At 42.4% G+C, this 18056-nt stretch overlaps 2 protein-coding genes across 4 annotated transcripts in view; both read left to right on the top strand.

Moving 5' to 3' along the window:
• COQ3 (coenzyme Q3, methyltransferase) overlaps positions 1-7638 on the top strand; it is a 7912-nt gene extending 274 nt beyond the window's left edge. The window contains exons 1-7 of one of the 3 annotated variants that reach the window (XM_031066592.1): positions 9-106; positions 753-876; positions 1255-1407; positions 1563-1662; positions 3215-3457; positions 4669-4828; positions 6255-7638. In XM_031066592.1, coding sequence (XP_030922452.1) covers positions 863-876; positions 1255-1407; positions 1563-1662; positions 3215-3457; positions 4669-4828; positions 6255-6472 — 888 coding nt within the window. In that variant the 5' untranslated portion in view covers positions 9-106; positions 753-862 and the 3' untranslated portion in view covers positions 6473-7638. Of the gene's footprint in view, positions 1-8; positions 166-752; positions 877-1254; positions 1408-1562; positions 1663-3214; positions 3458-4668; positions 4829-6254 lie in introns of those variants that run through there. The other 2 variants (XM_031066593.1, XM_031066594.1) reach the window with 2 other exon arrangements.
• Positions 7639-17961: 10323 nt separating this feature from the next.
• The window catches only part of FAXC (failed axon connections homolog, metaxin like GST domain containing), a 27246-nt gene continuing 27151 nt past the window's right edge, over positions 17962-18056 (top strand). The window contains exon 1 of the mRNA XM_031066564.1: positions 17962-18040. The gene's annotated coding sequence lies outside the window, so the exon portion shown is untranslated. The remainder of the gene's footprint in view (positions 18041-18056) is intronic.

Here is an 18056-nt window from a genome sequence, read left to right as displayed (position 1 = left end):
CGGGCGGGTGTCTGGCAGCTGCCGGCCGCGTCCCACGGCACTCTCAGCCCGGCACCGGCCGGACGGGAAGGTGTTGTTCTCCTACCGCCTCCTTTGCAGTCCGGAGGTGTCTGGATCGCTCCATCGCTCACTGCGGCCTAAAATCGTCTTCAGGGTTGTTTTACTGTGGGTACAGTGAGACATCGCTGTGATTCGGGGGCTCTTGGTGACCAGGCAGCAGCTGGGTGCGAGCGAGTGTTCGCAGTGCCAGCGTGGGCTGAGCAGGAGCGGACAGCAATTGCAGGATATTGTCCCTGGCCTGTCTGTGCTCCGTCCGTAGGGGTTTTTTGCTTAGGTGTCCTTACCGGTTCGTACAATGCAAAATGAGTGTGTAGCTGTGTATGTCTCTTTCCAACACATAAACCCAGCACCGCTGAGTGTGTGTGCGTGCACAGCTCACGGTCAGGGTAAACATTTTGGGGAAATTCACACTAACTGAAACATTTCAGTTGCATAAAAAGCTCTTTTCTATTCAATCTCTGAACATGGAAATTATGTACAAATTATTGTACATCATTTGAGGAGTACGGGGGTGGTGAACTAGCATACATTCTTTTATTTAATCCCCAATTCCCTAAGTACAGTAGTGAGCAAATGTGCAAAGATTTGCATGATTAGTATTCAGCTAGAGCAGCACTCTTACAACTAGATGTTTTGTCTCTGACTTCTTGTAAAGCTGATGCTTTCCATTTCGATGTCTTTTATTTATGCAGATGACCATGCTGATCTGTCTTTTCAGACAGGTCTGAGAGATATCCTTCAGGAGTCCAAGAGGAAAAGACAACTGAAATCTGGTAGTACCTTGCCTGTTTCTCTGACTGAAATGAAAAGCAACATGTAAGTATTGTAGCTAAAATTACCCTGTGTGATGAGGGCTACCTTTTTCTGTTGCAATTTAATTTGACTTCGTGACTTCGTGACAGTGTCACGTGGAGTCGTTTTTATATTTCACACGTTTGAATGTTTGATGTGGCCTGTTCTTGTTTTACTAATTGCCAACTTAAAAATTACAGGCATGCAGCCATCTGTTTGGGAAGATATGTTACCCATACAGTGTATAATATCTGTATGCTACCAAACAAGTGTAACTCAAATCTCTAAAGAAACATGTGTTTTACCTTTTTGCATTTTCTGATGCAGTATTTGTTTTTCCCATATTTCAGCTGACATGGAATATTAGTATTGGTTTAATGACATTCTGCTTTCATTATTTAGATTCACTGCGAAGAGACCTTTCAGCACTTCACACTCATCAGTGGATTCAGAGGAAATAAAAAAATTCCAGCTCCTTGCACATAAGTGGTGGGATGAAGAAGGAGAATATGCAGCCCTTCATTCTATGAATGATATTAGAGTTCCATTTATTAGGTATGGTTTTAAGGACAGGTTTTTTTTATATGTACTATTTCTGTATGACCTCAGAAAATACTGTAAAAAAAGCTAATTACCAGTACTCAAGATAACCACAGCATTTATTGAAGCACTTTGTGGGTTCAGCCTTAATCTCATCCCTTTTCTTCCAGAGATACTCTGTTGAGCATGAGTAGTAATTATCAGCTGGGAAATCCACTTTCTGGAATCAAGATCCTTGACGTGGGCTGTGGAGGAGGACTGCTGAGTGAGGTAAGAAACAGTGAGCTCTGAGTTTTCTTCTTAAAAGGCGTGCAAGGTATTTGAATTGTTGTACAAATTACACTGCTTGATTTCTAATCCTCCAAGGAGGACTTTTTCTCTTCTATGAGGTGTTAGTTACTGAGTAGAGTGCAGTGCATTCATACAAAAAACCCCATAGAGTATTTGGTTAGCATAGTGGTGGTGGTTTTCAGAGAATGAGGGAATTGGTAATGAGAAATTCTAAAATTCTGAGATTCTAAATCAGGAAAATAAGATTTCAAGCACTGTAAAGGAGAGGGGAAGAAGGATGAAACAGTTCTTGAATATTTCTTCTTTTATTTTTCTTTTTTTACTTTATAAGTCTAGGCAGGAATACTTGGAATCATGACATCCTCATTACCAAAGAAGCAATTTTTGTTATGAACTTGTTCTTACACATTCATTTATTTGAACTGCTTATCTTCAGTGTTTTACATGGGGGTGGGGATTCTCACCTTTGATTTGATCTCATGGGAAATGCCTGGAATAACATCAAGCACCCAAATCATACCTCTCCTGTGTCAGTAGAGATTGCTGTGGTAAAGGAGCTGATGTTACAGTAGCTTCCAGAGAAGTCTGCACAAACTTGGGACTGAGAAGTTACTGTTTGTGGTGGAACACTGTCCACACAGGCTCTGAACAGTGTTGTGTCCCATCAATAGGCTAGGGATGGTTTGTGAATTTAGGGTTACAGATCTGGCTGTCTTACTCTGGGAACTTCCTCAGCATCTGAAGTGAGGCGTTACAAAGGGCCCTGAATCTCCCCCATGTTTTCTTTCTTTGCTTTTTCTCCTCTTTTGAGCAAAATCTTGAGTCTTGTGAGAGGGGTCTCTCCAACAATGCTGGCAAAACTGGTGTGCTGTATCACCTTCTCAGGCTGAACAACTGGTGAATTTCAGGTTGGAATATCATACATGTGGTCATGTTCTACAGCCTGTGTCAGTTTCAGAAGAGGTGATGACTAAGGTGCTAACCTTGGAGTAAGAAGACACTGGAGAAACCTGAGTGACAGCCAAGGCTGATGCTATCCTAGTAAACATCAGTGTTTAGTTCTCAGCAGTGAGAAAGTCCCAGAGATAATCACATATTAAGTAACCATTAAAAAGATATGAGGATTTACCATTACAGGTGGATGTTGAAGAAAGTAATGACAGTAATTAAATAGGGCATTGTTTTCTCCCCTTTAATTAATTTGTTTTTCCTGTATCAGAGAGTAGTAGTGGAAGAAATCTTTATTTGCTGTAACAAAATGAATTGAGAACAAATATTCTAAAAGACAATTTAGATATGTGTATAGTCCACTATATAATTTTCTAAGAAAATTAACACCACCTTTCCCAAATCTAGAGGTGTTTTTGCTTTAATAAACATTTAAAATAAAACTGCCAGATCAGAGCTCATAATTTACTGTTGTTTGTCTTTTGTTGATGCATTCTGCATCTTGTATGTACATTGCAAAGTTTCAGAAACCTTTAAGTAAATTGTTTTCATGCAGGGAATAAATTACACTCTTTTTTATTAGCCTTTAGGCAGACTGGGAGCTTCAGTTACTGGAATTGATCCTGTGGAGGACAACATTAGAACAGCAGATCGGCACAAGTCATTTGATCCGGTCCTGGCCGAGAGAATACAGTACAAGTCCAGTTCACTGGAGGAGATTGTGGAAGATTCTATGGAAACCTTTGATGTAATTGTAGCTTCTGAAGTAGTGGAGCATGTGGCTGACCTTGAAATGTTTATCAAGTGTTGCTCTCAGGTGTTAAAGGTAAGAGAGTTTTTGCTTTCATTATTGGGAATATTTATTCTCTTTTAATGTTGTGGCTTTTTAAAAAGAGTGTGAAAACACATCTGCACACATTTCTCCACTAAGTCAGGAGCATAGAAGTTCTAGAAGTGGCTTCCGTTATTCTCTATGATGCAAATACATCTTCCCAAATTCAGTAACCACAGTTAGGGGAAATTTATTTCTCCAACTTGGCCTCAGAAGAGTGTTAAGGCATTACCTAACATTGCAGGTTTGCATTGCATCAGGGCCTTAAGGAATCTGGGTGCATCTGATTTCACGCAGGTGAGAGAAAATGTGGCAGTGCTGCTGTTGATGGACAGCTGTGGCTCAGACTGCATGGGAGCTCTGTAATAATGTTTCTGACACAAGATTTTATTCCAGCACTAGCATCACATCAGATGAGATCCTGGATTGCTTTTAAAGGTTCCTAGTTAAGCTTTGTAGATAATCAGGTGGTTATTCCTTTTGATACTAGTTCATTTGCCAAGAAGGATGGTAAGCTCAGCACAAAAGTGGGAGCTTTTCTTTGATCTCTTTATCTTTCTGGTCATCAGAAGAAATATTAATTATTTCAGTTGAATGCACTACTAACTTTTAGCTTGCTAGGGACAAAGAAATTGTCCCTTATTTCTAACAAACAGTCCTTTAAGGACTTTCTGGCTTTGTTTCTTTGCCCATGTAATTATTAAAACAAGCATGGCATGGCATTCAGCAGTCTCAGAAATTAAGAAAGTATTTCACATTTTACTTTGGTTTCAATTAAAAAAGTGGTTTGTGGTTTTATTTTGGTTTTTTGCTTAGTTGGATTTTTGTCTTTTTTTGTTTTGGGTTTGGTTTTTTTTAACAATAGATATTGTATGTGCTTAATACCTTTTATTTATCCATTTCCTGGGCAGAAAATATGGTAAGTGACTTTTCTAGGTGTTCTTTGGGCTAGGGAATAGTTTTTAGGCCATCCAAGACCTGATTATGTTGATTCTTTGAAGATTCCTGAGACATACTGTTAGAAAAAATTATATTCTTTCTTGTAATAAAATGTTATAAATATCTATCCTGGGATGAAATTACTTCTTAGTCTTGCATTGTGTAGACTTTGACATAGACAAATTATTTGTCTTAATGTGATAAAATTTACAATTTAAAAAAACCAAAAAAATTCTTCTAATTGAACATTTTAATATTTTAATTAGCCTGAAGGTTCTTTATTCATTACGACAATCAATAAAACACAATTGTCCTATGTCCTGGGAATTGTGGTTGCAGAAAAAATAATGGGGATTGTACCAGAAGGAACACATGAATGGGAGAAATTTGTTCCCCCTGAAGAGCTGGAGCGTCTCCTGGAATCAAGTAAGTTTCAGGCCAGATGGTGGGAATGGAGAGAGAAATCCAAATGGTCCCTGTAGAAATGGCAAAGGGATAAGTTAGGTGGGGTGAGTGCTAGCAACAATACACAGCTTTTCCTGCCTGAGTTGACAGTCATGTATTAAGAGTATGGTTCCTAGTTTAAAGACTCTGTTGCTTACTGGATTTTGCATAAAATAAATTAAATTGAATCCTAAGAATGCAGTGATTACTTGAACAAAATCACTGTTGCAGCTGTCCTCTGTTTAATAGCCTAAATAAAAAACTCCAGTGTTTTCCATTGTTCTGGTGACAGAATGTATGCTCTGAAGTGGTTCATAAGCCCTAGGTCAGGTTTGAGGAATTAACTGTGTTGGCACTCTGGGGCTGCACTGCTGCCACTGCATTGTTTGTCGCCTTTCCTTTGGGAGGAGGCGTTTTTATTTTTGGTTTGCTGCTCCGTGTTCTCTATTCATGCTATGTTACTAAAAGATTTCTTCCAAAATGTGAAGATGAAACCTACCACAAATTCATTAGTCAGTTCTTGAGAAACTCTGTGATACTGATTTTAATTATTTCTAATTAACTTAGCCTGGTCTGATTGCTTTTAAAATAGACCAAGCAATGAGCTGGGAAGACTTCTGCCCATTGCCCTCCTTCACCACAGATGCTTTAAAACCCTCTCACCAAATATTTCACTTTGCTCTAGTTCACTGCAAAGAAGCTGAAGTATGAGTGGAGCTATTGTCTTGGCAAGGTCTTTTCCTGGCACTTTGCAGTGATGCCATAAGAAATATGACTAATACTAGTTCACATGCTGGTGGTTTTTTTCAGTTCTTCCTTTGAAAGGAGAAGCAGGTGCAGTGGAATGATTAGTTTTGATAGGGTGTTTGTTTTCTGCCTTCCATCCTGTATCCTGCTGGGACACAGCAGATCCATGCAGTGAACTGAGTGCTGCTCAGCTGGGAGTGATAAATCACTCTTTCTTTGCACTGAGTCCTTGATGGCATTCATCTGCCTTTTTCTTACATTTTTCCATTCCTAAAGGGAATCTGAAGAATGCTTGCAAAGATGTCCTCAGATTTTGATTTTGGGGTGTGTGATGTCAACCTGAAGCATGTCTCCACCTCCAGAAAACATTACCAGTCAGCCAGATGGGGAGGTGTGAGGCTGGGGTTTTAGCAGAGCCCTGTAGCTGCTGCTGGTGCAGGGCCTGGCACAGAGCTGTTGCAGCCACTGCCAGGAGCAGGACCTGCTGTCACCAGTGATGCCAGTGGCACTGCATGTGGGAGTGTCTGACAAAGGCCAGCGTCCCCCCCAGCCCAGAGGAAGAAGCATGTTTCAGACTTGCTGTTCTGAAGAGCTTTGATGTTGCAGTGACCTACAATATTTAAGAACATCTGTTGCTTTATGTGGCTTCTTTCTTTTCCAGATGGCTTTTCAGTGAGGAGCATGAAGGGGATGTTGTACAATCCGCTGTCGGGCTCCTGGAGCTGGGTGCAGAGCACGAGCCTGAACTACGCGCTGCACGCCGTCAGGGCTGGGGCTCCCCCACAGCCACACGCCACAGACACCCTGCCAGAGACAGATGTTCAACAGCACTCAGCCACAGCTGGCACAGCTGGCACTGTCCCAGACAGCGCTGTCTGACTGTGTGCTGATGGACTGTCACCAGAACAGAAAGCGAGCTTTTACTCAGATGGACACAATAAAACCTTTGCCAACAACAAGCTTCCTGTTTGCATCAATAATACACGTGCTATTTTTGACCAAATACTTAGGGCGGTCTCAAAAAAATCAAGTGCCCACTATCTCAGGAATGTTTTAAGATTGAAATGAGCAAAGCTTTTAAAGAATAAGTATTTTCATGAGAAAGTAGTTTCAAATTGTTGGACAGGGAAATGCAAGTTATTCTGTTGGTAGCTTGGAGGGATCTTTATTATGTGGTGGTGTTTTCAGTCCTGCTGGGACTCAGTTCTCCACAGAATAATGGCATAGATGTAGAGTGAGTTAAAAACCACAATGCTGTACAATAAATAAAATGCCTTAAGTATTTAAGATACTCTGTAAAAATATATGAAACACTTAAGATCTACAGGGACCTTTTTTCTGTAATACACCTTTCTCTCTGAGCAGGGGAAACAAAATAGCAAACTTTTACTGTTGAGTCCTGCTGTTTCTGCTCTTTCTGTAACTGTGAAATGGAAGAGTCTCTGAGACCAAAGCTCCTCAGCTGTGAAAACCCCTTCACCATAAAGATACTTGTTTCTGTGCCTATTTTTCAACTTTCTCCCTCTGCCCAAATAAAGAGAAGCTGCAGGTAAAATTTTACTAAGCAACCAGAGCTCCATGCTAGAAGAATGACACATTAGCAGTCTGTCCTATAACAGCTGCCATACCTATTCTTAATGTTCTAGAGCCCAGGTAAAGAAAAGTCATTTACAATGAAACAGAACTTTCTAAATACAGTGTCATGTGTGTGTCTATGACAGCATCTCCTTCCTTCTTTCTCCTTTTTCTTTCAGCTTGTACACAGCTGGAAAGGTGTCTTGTTTTTGTTTGTAGGGATGAAAATGAAACTTTTTTTTCCCCCTCATTTTTCTCCCTGTTTTAGTTGCTTGTGCATTTCTCCTACTCGAAAGGTGTGGTGGGCTACATTAGTTTTTTTATGCATTTGCATTCTTCCTGCTTTGCTGTATCTGCATGTTGCCTTCAGATCCAAGTTTCCTGATGGATTTGATGATGCCCAGAAGAATATAGTTAATTTATAATGGAAATAATAGTGATTCATAGCAAATAAAGATTAAGAAGCAGTATCTAGTGCAATTGTTTCCATGACAATAAGTTCTGCTTCATAATATTTCTGTGGGCTGTATCTTGCCTTTGAGAAGAAGATTCATCATGTTGAGTTCAGTGATGGAGAATCCACTGCACCAGTAAAGAAATTGTTCCAAAGGTTCATCAGTTGAAGTGGTTTAACCTTGGAACCTTACCAGTGATGTCCTAACATCCTCATTTTTACACTTAAGTACCTCTATAAGCTGCAATTTTGAGTTGTCACCCCTTAATTTTCTCTTAGGTAAGTGGTCTAAGAGTATCTCTACAGCTCTTACTGCTACATGTGAGTTTCCAAGTTCATGTGAATTTTTGTGGTAAACATTGTTTCTGGAGCATGGCGGTGGAACTGGCAGCAATTCATTAATGGTTTCACTAATGCTGTCCACAGGAGGAATACATCATTCCCTGTCTGCCTTTCTCCTGCAAAGGAGTCTCTGCTCCATTGGTCATGCATGCAGTGTGGTGCACAGTGTTCAGGAGAGGAGTGATGCTGGAAGAAAATGAGGAGTCAAAAGAGATAACCAGTAGTCTTTGCCCTTAACTGTGTTCCACTGTGTTAAACCATGTGCTCCAGTGAGTTCCCCTAACCAAATTACCAACATCAATCTAAATCACTACAACTGTATGACTCTTGTTTCAAATTTTGCCAGCAGCTCTGTAAAGCACTGAGACCTGGACAGGTTCCTGAGGTAGCCAACAAGAAACACCCCCCATGAGGCAGTCCCTCCTCCACTGATTTGTTTTGAGACTTGTCAAGTGAAATAAAAATAATGTTATAAAACTGTCACAGAAAGAGCTGATCTTTGTTTTATTTAGGAACCCTAAGTCCAGATGCTTGTGTGACTAGCTGTTATCCTGGCCTTCTCATCCTTTCCATTTTTCCTCACTTCATAGATTCACAATATTCTGAGTTGAGAGGGACACACATGGATTAAGTCCAATTCTAAAGTGAATTACTTGTTACTTTCTTGTAGTTTTTCATTAAACTGTGAACCACCTAGGGAAAGGGTGTTGTGTTTTGCTTTTTTCACTGTTGTTTCTATTGCACATGGGAAAAAAAACCCTTTGATGCTGCCTGGGTTCTCTGTCCAAGCTCACAAGAGGGATCCTGTACCTAATGAACAGTGGTTGGCATTTAAACCACAAGCACACAGACCTGGTTAACCATGGATACCTCTGGTTTTGACAAAAACCTTACCAGAAGCATGTAATATTGTACATGTGTATTGGAGCCCTGTCAAACGGAGAGTTTTGAGAGCAGTGTGGACAAATGAGTTGGGACTGCTTGAACAACTCCTTGTACCTTTAGTATGTTTCCAGATGTCCTGATGTACTCCATCCCCAGTCCTTATCCCTCAGTTTTCTTCTCCTGGGGATTATCCTAACTACTCTGACTATATCTTATCCCACTGTTTAAAACAGTCTTGTTTAAATGCAGGAATGATAGAATGCGGTAGAAATCTTTTCAATGAGATAACAAATGGTACAAAAATATCCTACACTTGTGAACAGGTTTTGGTGGTTTACATCCCTACCTTTTTCATAAATGTCCAACTGGTACAGAGTAATCTAAATCAGTACTGTGCTGTGAATATGTACTATGCACTTGTGCTCCAGAAACTTTTTTCTTAAAATCTTTCTTAAAAGCCTAGAAAACCAATGACATTTTCACACTTCTGTTAGCCCAGCTGCTGCAGAAATTTGATAGATGCTATTGAAATGGACAGAATTTAAATAAAATGAATTTGCAAATGTTTTGTCTTTCATTTTACAGCTTGTTCATGTTTATGCAGCCATAGCTTCAATGCTTACAGGAACAGTGGTGGTAGGAGGTGAAAAAAGCCATTGCAATGTCATTGCAGCAGGCATGCACCCAGGACTAGGGGTGAGGCAAGAGGTGATTCTTGCTTTGGGATAGGGAAAAAACTGTATTTGGGGCTTGGTCTTTTTCACCCTCTATGTTTATTTCTGGTTGTATACCCTTGACTCTCCTATCACGAGCCATTTATTCCTGCAACAAAACAAATCAGAGTAAGAAGCTGATCCTGAAAAAAAAATCCAGCAGAGCAAACAATGGTGTTCTGGGTGCTCTTGGCTATTCAGCTGTGGTTTGGCTTGTGTTGTTTCATCTCTCCCACATTGCTCTACATGGTCACAGTCCCAGCTCTTTGCTCAGACTGATTATTGTCTGAGGTGTAAAATTTTTTTCTGCTTTCTTTCCTATTTTATTATGTTTCCCTGGGATACTGCTGGTGGTTGTGCTGTTCAGGGAGCTGAATTTTCCCACTGTGGAGGACTAGTGTCATCTGGGGGGTCAGCACTGGGAGTAAATGGAGGGAGAAGATGGGACAGAACAGCCCCTTGAGGGGCAGTAGGCTTTTAGGCTGGCTCAGCCTGTCTTGTGGAACATCACATTCAGATAATAATTGACACATTAATTGTGTTCAAGCCCAACTGGAGTAGTATGAGAGTCTCAGAGGAGATCAGCATTTAATCCCCTTTTCAAATAAAAATACAACTGGAAGTTTCCATGGTTCCCATTATGCCATCTTATTGCCTATTGTTCCTTTGTGGTCCAGTGACATTTCATGGCCATTTTTGCAGGACTTGACAATTTCTTGCCTCTACATTTCCACTAAAACCCCGTGTCAGGTTCCTTGGGGATGGAAAAAAGAGAGAGAAAGGAGTGGGAAAGGAATTGCACAGTGGCTGTGAGCTAAGAATAATGAATATCTTGTTGGAAGTTTTTCTGAAAATGGATTCTGAAGTTTTTCACACTGTTGAAATCTCAGCTTTAATTAAAAATAAAGGCAACAAACAAATAAACTTATTTTCCATATGCTTTTAATAAATGCTTGAAAGGAATAATCCCATGCAGTCTAGAAGTTCAGAAGTCAGAAGACTCAGTGTCTGTAATTAGCCTGATGAAGCAGACTGGAGGAGAAAAAGTGAGACAGAACATGAATTCCTATGTGGGTGCTGACACTGCATTTGCAGGGGTTTGAGAGGTGCCCAGGAGTGGTGCCTGGAATGGGAGAGAGCATTGAAAAGCCAGAAATAGAAGGAGTATGAGCAATGCCTGGAAGATAAGTATGATTCTGATGGAGAGGAGAAATGTGAAGCAGAGGTGTAGAGAGAGCAGTCTGGTTCTAGTGTGCCTTTGAAGAGGAACTACTGATGGAACTACTGATGATGGAGAGTGGCTCTGTGTCAGGCTGAAGCATAAAAGTTCAGGAGTTCACAGCCTCCCACTTGCTTTTGCACATTAACCTCCAGTGCCTCATTCCAAATGCCTACACCCTTGCTGAGCTCCTAGAAGGAAAGGTGGTGACTTACTAATCATGAGTTGCAGACAGATTTCAAATTCACAATGTTCTACAGGTCATAGGACAAAATTCTAATCACTTAAAGTTTGTGCTGATGGTAAACCTTATTTTTATTGACACGTGTTCCAATGAAGCAATATAAAATGTCATGTATAGAATATAGGGCTAGAAGGGCTGGGATTTCACCTAGACTGTAAAATCACCTGACCTGCCTTGACTCAAACAAGCATTAATTGCACAGCCACCTCTCAGTGCATTAGGAATTCAGGATATATACTTTGATCTCCATTTTATTGTGCTTGTACTCCCTCATGGAGTCACTCCAGTGATATGATCAATATTCACTTACTTGTTCTAAAAAGATATATTTTTTTCTTCCTAAAAGGATTGTGAAGACCATTAGCGTTCCATTAATAAATCTGAAAAATCTGTTGCATTCTCATGAGGTATATTAACCCCCCCCCAAAAAAAAAAACCCCAAACCAACCAAAGAAACAAAAAAAAACCCAAAAAAAACCACAACAAAAAAACCCCAAAAACCAAGAACCAAAATACCACCAAGACAACAAACACAAACAAAAAAAACCCAAAAAACAAAAAAAACCAAACATCAGAAACAATCCCAAAATATCTGGGAGATTGAATTGTTAACATTGCCTTGTATGGCAGCTGTATTATAAAAACTTACAATAGTAGAAGATAGAGAAAATGATATGGTGTTTATTTTCCTGAGTTAGAATATGCACATACAACCTGCAGACATAAAATAATTAAAGTAAATGAAACATACAATAAAGGATACCTCAGAAGGATGTATCCAACTCAAATGTGAATCAGCAGATGTACCTCAAATGCCCTGTGATGGAGCGTAGGCCCAGCACTGACACACGGGGCTTTGCCTTCCAGCTGTTGTAGAAGGGGCAGCTCAGCACCTTGCCTTCCTTGCTCCACCTCCAAGCTATGCTTTACAGAACTGACAGGACCCTGCTATCCCTGGGGGACCCCTTTGGGGTGCTCCCTGCCCTGGTCCCAGCTGTAACTGGGGAGATCCTGACTTGGATGGGCACGCCCACAGCCACCCAATGCTCGCTGCTGCTGCAGGAACACTGAGCACTGTGTCTGTCTCTCACACACTCAGAGATGTTAAAAACCAGTAAACCCCTATGCTGTTCTTTCTAAACAAAGCACAGCCACATTGCCTGTTGATGTCAAAGAGAGGTATGTGCTCATTATCCTCCTCTCAGTCCTCCCAATCCCAACAGCAAGACCATCTAACCTCTCAAGAGCACAAAGCTTTGGAATACTGAGGCTTTCTCTGACCATGGACTTGTCCAAAGGTCTCTGTTCTGCAGCCAGGAAAAAACGACCCCTTGAATTTAGAATTTAGAATCACCAGAACAGCATTTCTCAGTACACCATAGTAAGAAAAGTCCTGCCAAAGCTGCCAACCAAAGGTGTCTGCTAAGAGGAAATATGTGTGTGTAGGATGGGGTTTGGGTCACACTGCTATGGCTGAAGATGAAGGGCTCTGGAGAAACCTTATTTTTGCCTTCTCCAGAACAAGTGTGAGGCCCCAGATGAAGACACTGAAGTTTCTGAAGGTGCTGTCAGATGAGATTATGTCCCTTGTAAGGATAACTAAGGGAGGAAGCTACACAGGCTGAAAAACTTAATGGCAGCTAATGAAAGAAACTTTACCTGGCCTGTCAGGGCAGGGCAGCATTCCCATGTGGGTTGTGCAGCACCTCTCCCTTATTGAATCTTACCTGTGGATAAGGAAAAAGCTTCTGTCTACAGGATTACTTAACAAGCATTTTTTTCCAGACACAAATTTATAATGAACCAAAATCCTCCTACGTTCTACAGTGCTCAACAGTTCACCTTCTTGGAGGATGCAGACTGCAGGCCTTTGGCTCTGCCACTGTCTCTCCCATCTGTCTTTATTTCCAGAGCTCTTGGGAGATGAAAGAACAGCCTTGGCCTCAGGAATATGGCCTCTGGAAAGGTCTCTCCTCCTCCCTTTACCCATCCCTTCTCATTCCCCTCCCACTGCTTTCAGCTGACAGTTTATTTGCAGACAAATGTGTCATGCTGGAATGATCTCTTCCCATTTTGTGGCCCGATTGCTCTGGATTGGCAGGGTTTTTTTTTTTTCCCTAATGGTACACTGCTCCATTTTGCAGTGTCTGCAGCAGCCAGTGCTTTTACCTCTATTACCACCTTAGGCTGCTTACAAGCAAATCTAAGGCAGATGAATTGAACCAACTAATTTTCCTTGAAAATCTGAAGAACATATAGATCTCTTGAAAAAAGTAAATATGGTAAAGAAAGGAAATATGCTAAGAAAATCTGCAAAAGCTTCATACATCTCTATTATTAGTTAAATATGAACTGAGATGCCAACTAAGTAATGGCAGTATGTACTGAAATCTTACTTGTTCTGGGGATGCTGTAAATCAGAGAGCACCAATAAATGAGCAAAGACTGGGAACCACTGCAGCAGGCTATGGCAAGCAATCTGTAGCAAGTTCCCAACATTATTCTTCTATTGAGAAAGTTTTATATTAAAGACCTAACTATAAATCATGTAACTGCCCCCATGACGTTGGGAGGGTTGCCAGTTGTCCAAAAAGCTCGTAAAACAGAGTAATAAAATTAAAAACAACTAAAGAATTGTGAGACTGTGGGTCTGTCAGCTGAGTAGCAGTCATCTATATCAGATACCAGCCTGAGTACTTCCACCTGCAGAAAGCAGACAAGGTCTCATGCAAAGCTTTTTCTTTTTTTTCCCCCATGAAAGCAAGGAACTTGAGTTACATTATTCAGGGCAGTCTCAGGGTATGTGTTGCCTCAGAAAGTGGCTTTGTTTACCAGCAAGTGCAAAGTAAACTCTGGAGAACTGCTGGAATTGCACTTAATGTGGACTTACATACAGACACTTCCATATAGCACTGAAGTAGTTTAGATTCTTGATGTTCTGCATTTTCTATGCATTGGTACCTTTTTATGTCATTAAGGTATCATTAGTTCCTTTTCTAAATCCGAACTGAAACACAGCATTACTGTTTTGCATCTATACCTTGGCTATTCTTATCTGAATAATTAAAAAGACATGTTTATGAAACTCAAGCTATCCTGAGAGATCATTAATATTACAACAAAACCAATCCTGGCAGCAGTCAGGGATTGTTTCAGAAGGATCCTGGAAGCCTGCTGGTGATGAAAAACCTTTTTTTCACCCTCTCATAAACTCAAACCTCACCACAAAACCCATTACATTATGTCATTGGCAGTGAAGGGCTCAGTAAGTCTGGGCTACTTCAAAGAGAAGAAAAGCACTTCCATGCCATGGGATGATGACCCCGGCAGCGCTCAAAGTGAGAGCCCAGCCTGAGCTGGGGACAGCCAGTCCCTGTGCAAGGGCACAGCAAGGTGCCTTCACTTCAGGCAGAACAACCTGTAAAACCAACCCACCCTGATTCATGGAGCTGCTCAAAGCTCCGTGCTGCCCAACCTTTGAGCACTTGGAAAAGAGACAGACAGTGAGTAGGAGCCACGGATGACACCAGTGCGGGAAGTAAGTGAAAAATGGGTGGCCCTACTTCTTAAAACCCCAGGGGAGATCTGGTGAGTGAAACTCTGCTGTTCAAACACAGCAGTACATGGAAGTAAAACCTGTGGTAAGCATGAGCTCAGAGCATGAGCTCTGATTTTTAAAAAGCTGACTTAGTTCTGAGCTAAAGCACAGATGGGACAGCTTGTGCACTGGCACTCCACAAAGTCCCATCACAAACCACAGGGTTCAGACTGTGGTTTCCACCGGATGCCACCTTCGTGGGCAGCCTGCCATGGTAACCCCAGGCTTTTCTAAAGATGTGCAACAAACTCAAGGACATTACAGGAAAAAAAAGGGTAACGGAAATCAAGAGTCTTTATGCCACTGTAGAGAATCTAGTAACATCCTAAGTGCCTTCCTGCCCCCAAATCAAATTGCAGACTTCAGAAGAAAAATCTGACTTGCTATATAACAAAGTCAGATTTATGTTAACTAGAAAAATCTACTTATTTTATTCTGTTACTCTCTCTTCCTTCAGGCAGCTGGACTAGAAGAGGTTACAGATAGAAGTGTACTTTAATGTATTAGGTCTTTTGCTCTGTGTGATGTATCTGAGGGATGACTGTTCCAGTCTGTGCTGCACTCGGTGTGTATTTGCAGCCAGACAGATTTTGAGTGCATCACTCTTAGCTCTCATTTTCCCCACTCAGAAAAGTGAACAGTGGTAATTAAGCAAAAATGCTAAATTAGCTGGATTTCCACCCTCCCTAAGCGAGACAGCGAGGCAGCTGCCAGTGCAGTGGGCATCACTTGTGAGCCTCTTTGAGGCAAATTTGGGAAAATCAGACCACGTCTCAGGAACCACCCAGACTGCGGCACCTGCAATGCACAGGAGCAGAAAACAATACTTTTTTTTGTTTGTGGACATTGCTACCAGCTAATAATCCTCCCTAATACAAGTCATTTGCCACAGGCAACAGTGGTTGAAGGGAGGGACATTGCATTCTTCCACAGCCAGGGAAAAGGCAGGCTAAAGACACACTTTTTGCTGGTCTGCCTGCCAATAAACTTGACTACCAGACTGCCAGGCCAAATGGATTCAATATCTGCTGGCAGAAATCTTTGAAACCCGAACCTAGCGAGACAACCTAGTGTGGGACAGGTATGAGGGTACTTGTGTTCTACCCATGCTCTTTATTTGCTGTTAAACTCTGGCAAACAAGATGTGACATCGGGACCTGCACCTTTTAAATGGCCAGGTCTGGTCAGCACCATGCAGGTCATAATCAACCTCTAAAAATCCTGTTTATAAGCAGGACAGCAGGGCTGCTGGGGTTTCCATGCAGATCTGTATCTGACATACCATGAGGTACATGAGGTGCTGTTGCTGAGGCTTCCCACACTGTTCTAGGAGGCACTGTTGTGCTCTGGACCCTTGCAGCTTCCAGGCAACACTGCAGCCAGAAAGGGACTAACACAGCATAAAGTCCTCCTCTGAAAGAAGGGTAGCAATGCCCTTACTGAGCAAGTGCTAGACACCTGACTGAAGTCATGTTCTAGGAATCCTGGGGCAATCGGGCATAAGCTGGACTACCAAAACACAGCACCGATCTTCAGAGCATAAACTGCAGTAATGCATCCAGGTTTGCCTAACTTTTCTGGGTCTGCACCGGGATCTTCCCTCTCTGCTCTCCCCCACAGGTCTCATTTGTGCTGGCCCTTGATAAAGACACAGATTTCAGGATAACTCATTTGTCTCTGAAAGTCAAGCAGTGGCAGCAGCTGGGATGTGGATGCCCAGGACCTCTCCCTGCCCTCACAGAAACTTAGATCCCAGCTGTAACTGGATCCCTCTTATCAGTAACACAGCAAGCAATTCCCATGCCGGAGCAAAAGCTGAGACCAGCTACCAGGCTGTGACAGTCCAGATTTATTAGGCTGTCTGCCACTGGAAACAAATCTTCGGCCTGAGATTTGCAGGTGATGTTGCAGAGAAAAAGCACTTTTCTTCTTTGTCTCTTCATTGCCCTGTCGTTAAGAGTTTAACAAAACTGTATGCTGCAAATGATCAGCTGTGGCATGAAAAGGCTGCTGCTCTCACTTTCCACTCCTGCTTCATTACCTGTGCATCACCTGTCATGTGGGATAGCTCAAAAGCTGTGCAGTAGCTGCTCAGCCAGCACCTTGCAAAGGATGAGTGGAGGGCACAACCTGTATGTGGAATGAGATTTACTGGGAGGACCTCTCTGATCCCATTGACTCCTGAGAGCAGAGTATCAGCACAGTATTGAACACATACTTGCATGGCAGCCCGTGGCTACTGAATATGTGTAAACAACAAGCTCCAAGTGAGGAACAAAACAAAATGCTGCAAGGAGCTGCTGCAGGAAAGTTGCAGGGCACAGCAGCCTTCCCTGTGAGTGCAGGCAGGAGGCAGAGACAATTCATAGAATCACAGAAAGACACACTTTCCTGAGATGGAAAGGACCACAAGGGTCACAGAAGAAGAGCTCCTGGCCCTGCACAGGACAACTTCAAGAATCACACTTGAGAACTTCTTGGCCTCTGCTAGGCTGGGTGCTGTGACTTCCCTGGGGAGCCTGTTCCAGTGTCCAAACACCCTCTGGGTGCAGAACCTTTCCCTCCCATCCAACCTAAACCTCTCCTAACAGCTTCAAGTTGCTCTCATTGACGTTGCACAGAAAAATCAAACACAAAACTGGCTACTGCTGGCACTAGGAGAAGTCACTATATGGATCTGAACTTCATGAGTTTGCTCAGGGACCTCCTCTTCCTCATTCGCCTCCTTTGTCCCACCTGTCCCATATCCTGAGGTAAAGCATCTACAGAGTCCTGGTCACAGACTTTGTCCATCCCTCCTGGACATTGTAAGTTGGTCCATTTGTGTTAAGGATAAGGTAATTTCTCTTGCCCGATGGCATAATAAAATATGCAACTTGTGGGAGCATTTTGGAGCAGCTACGTACACATCACAGCATTTGACAAGGGACTGTTTAGGCAGTGGTATTACCCAAACCACAAAGGGTGCTGTTTTGGGGCTGGTGTGATATGCAGAGCTGAGGATATTTGGCAGAACACAGGTGAAGTCCTCCTCATGCCGTCATGGGATTCCCAAAGATCCTACTGCAGCAGGGAGGCTGGAAGCCAGGGAATGCTGGGCCCCTCAGTGCCAGTAAAATCTCATGACCTTGTGGGACAAGGGATTTGCTCTGAAGCCATTTTGCTTCCCTTTCTGCTCACAGGGGTGTTTTCCTCAGTCACCTCATCGAGCACCAGAATAATAATAAGAAAATCGCGGCGGTGTTTGCAGACACAGTGTGGCAATGCCCAGCTGCGGCCGGGGGCGGAGGCGTAGGGGGGGTGGCTCTTTTTGTCCCAAATACCGGGTGAATGCGAGGCTTCTGTTCCTCCAAGAGCAGCAGGACGATGCTCGGACCGCGGCCAGTCTGACAGGACAGGCTCCCGAGCTTCCTCTCCGTGAGTTCCGCACAGC

This window comes from Geospiza fortis, unplaced genomic scaffold, assembly GCF_000277835.1.
Source record: "Geospiza fortis unplaced genomic scaffold, GeoFor_1.0 scaffold53, whole genome shotgun sequence".
Taxonomy (NCBI): Eukaryota; Metazoa; Chordata; class Aves; order Passeriformes; family Thraupidae; genus Geospiza; species Geospiza fortis.
Note: the sequence above shows the minus strand (reverse complement) of the source record. Positions and strands in the feature narration are given on the sequence as shown.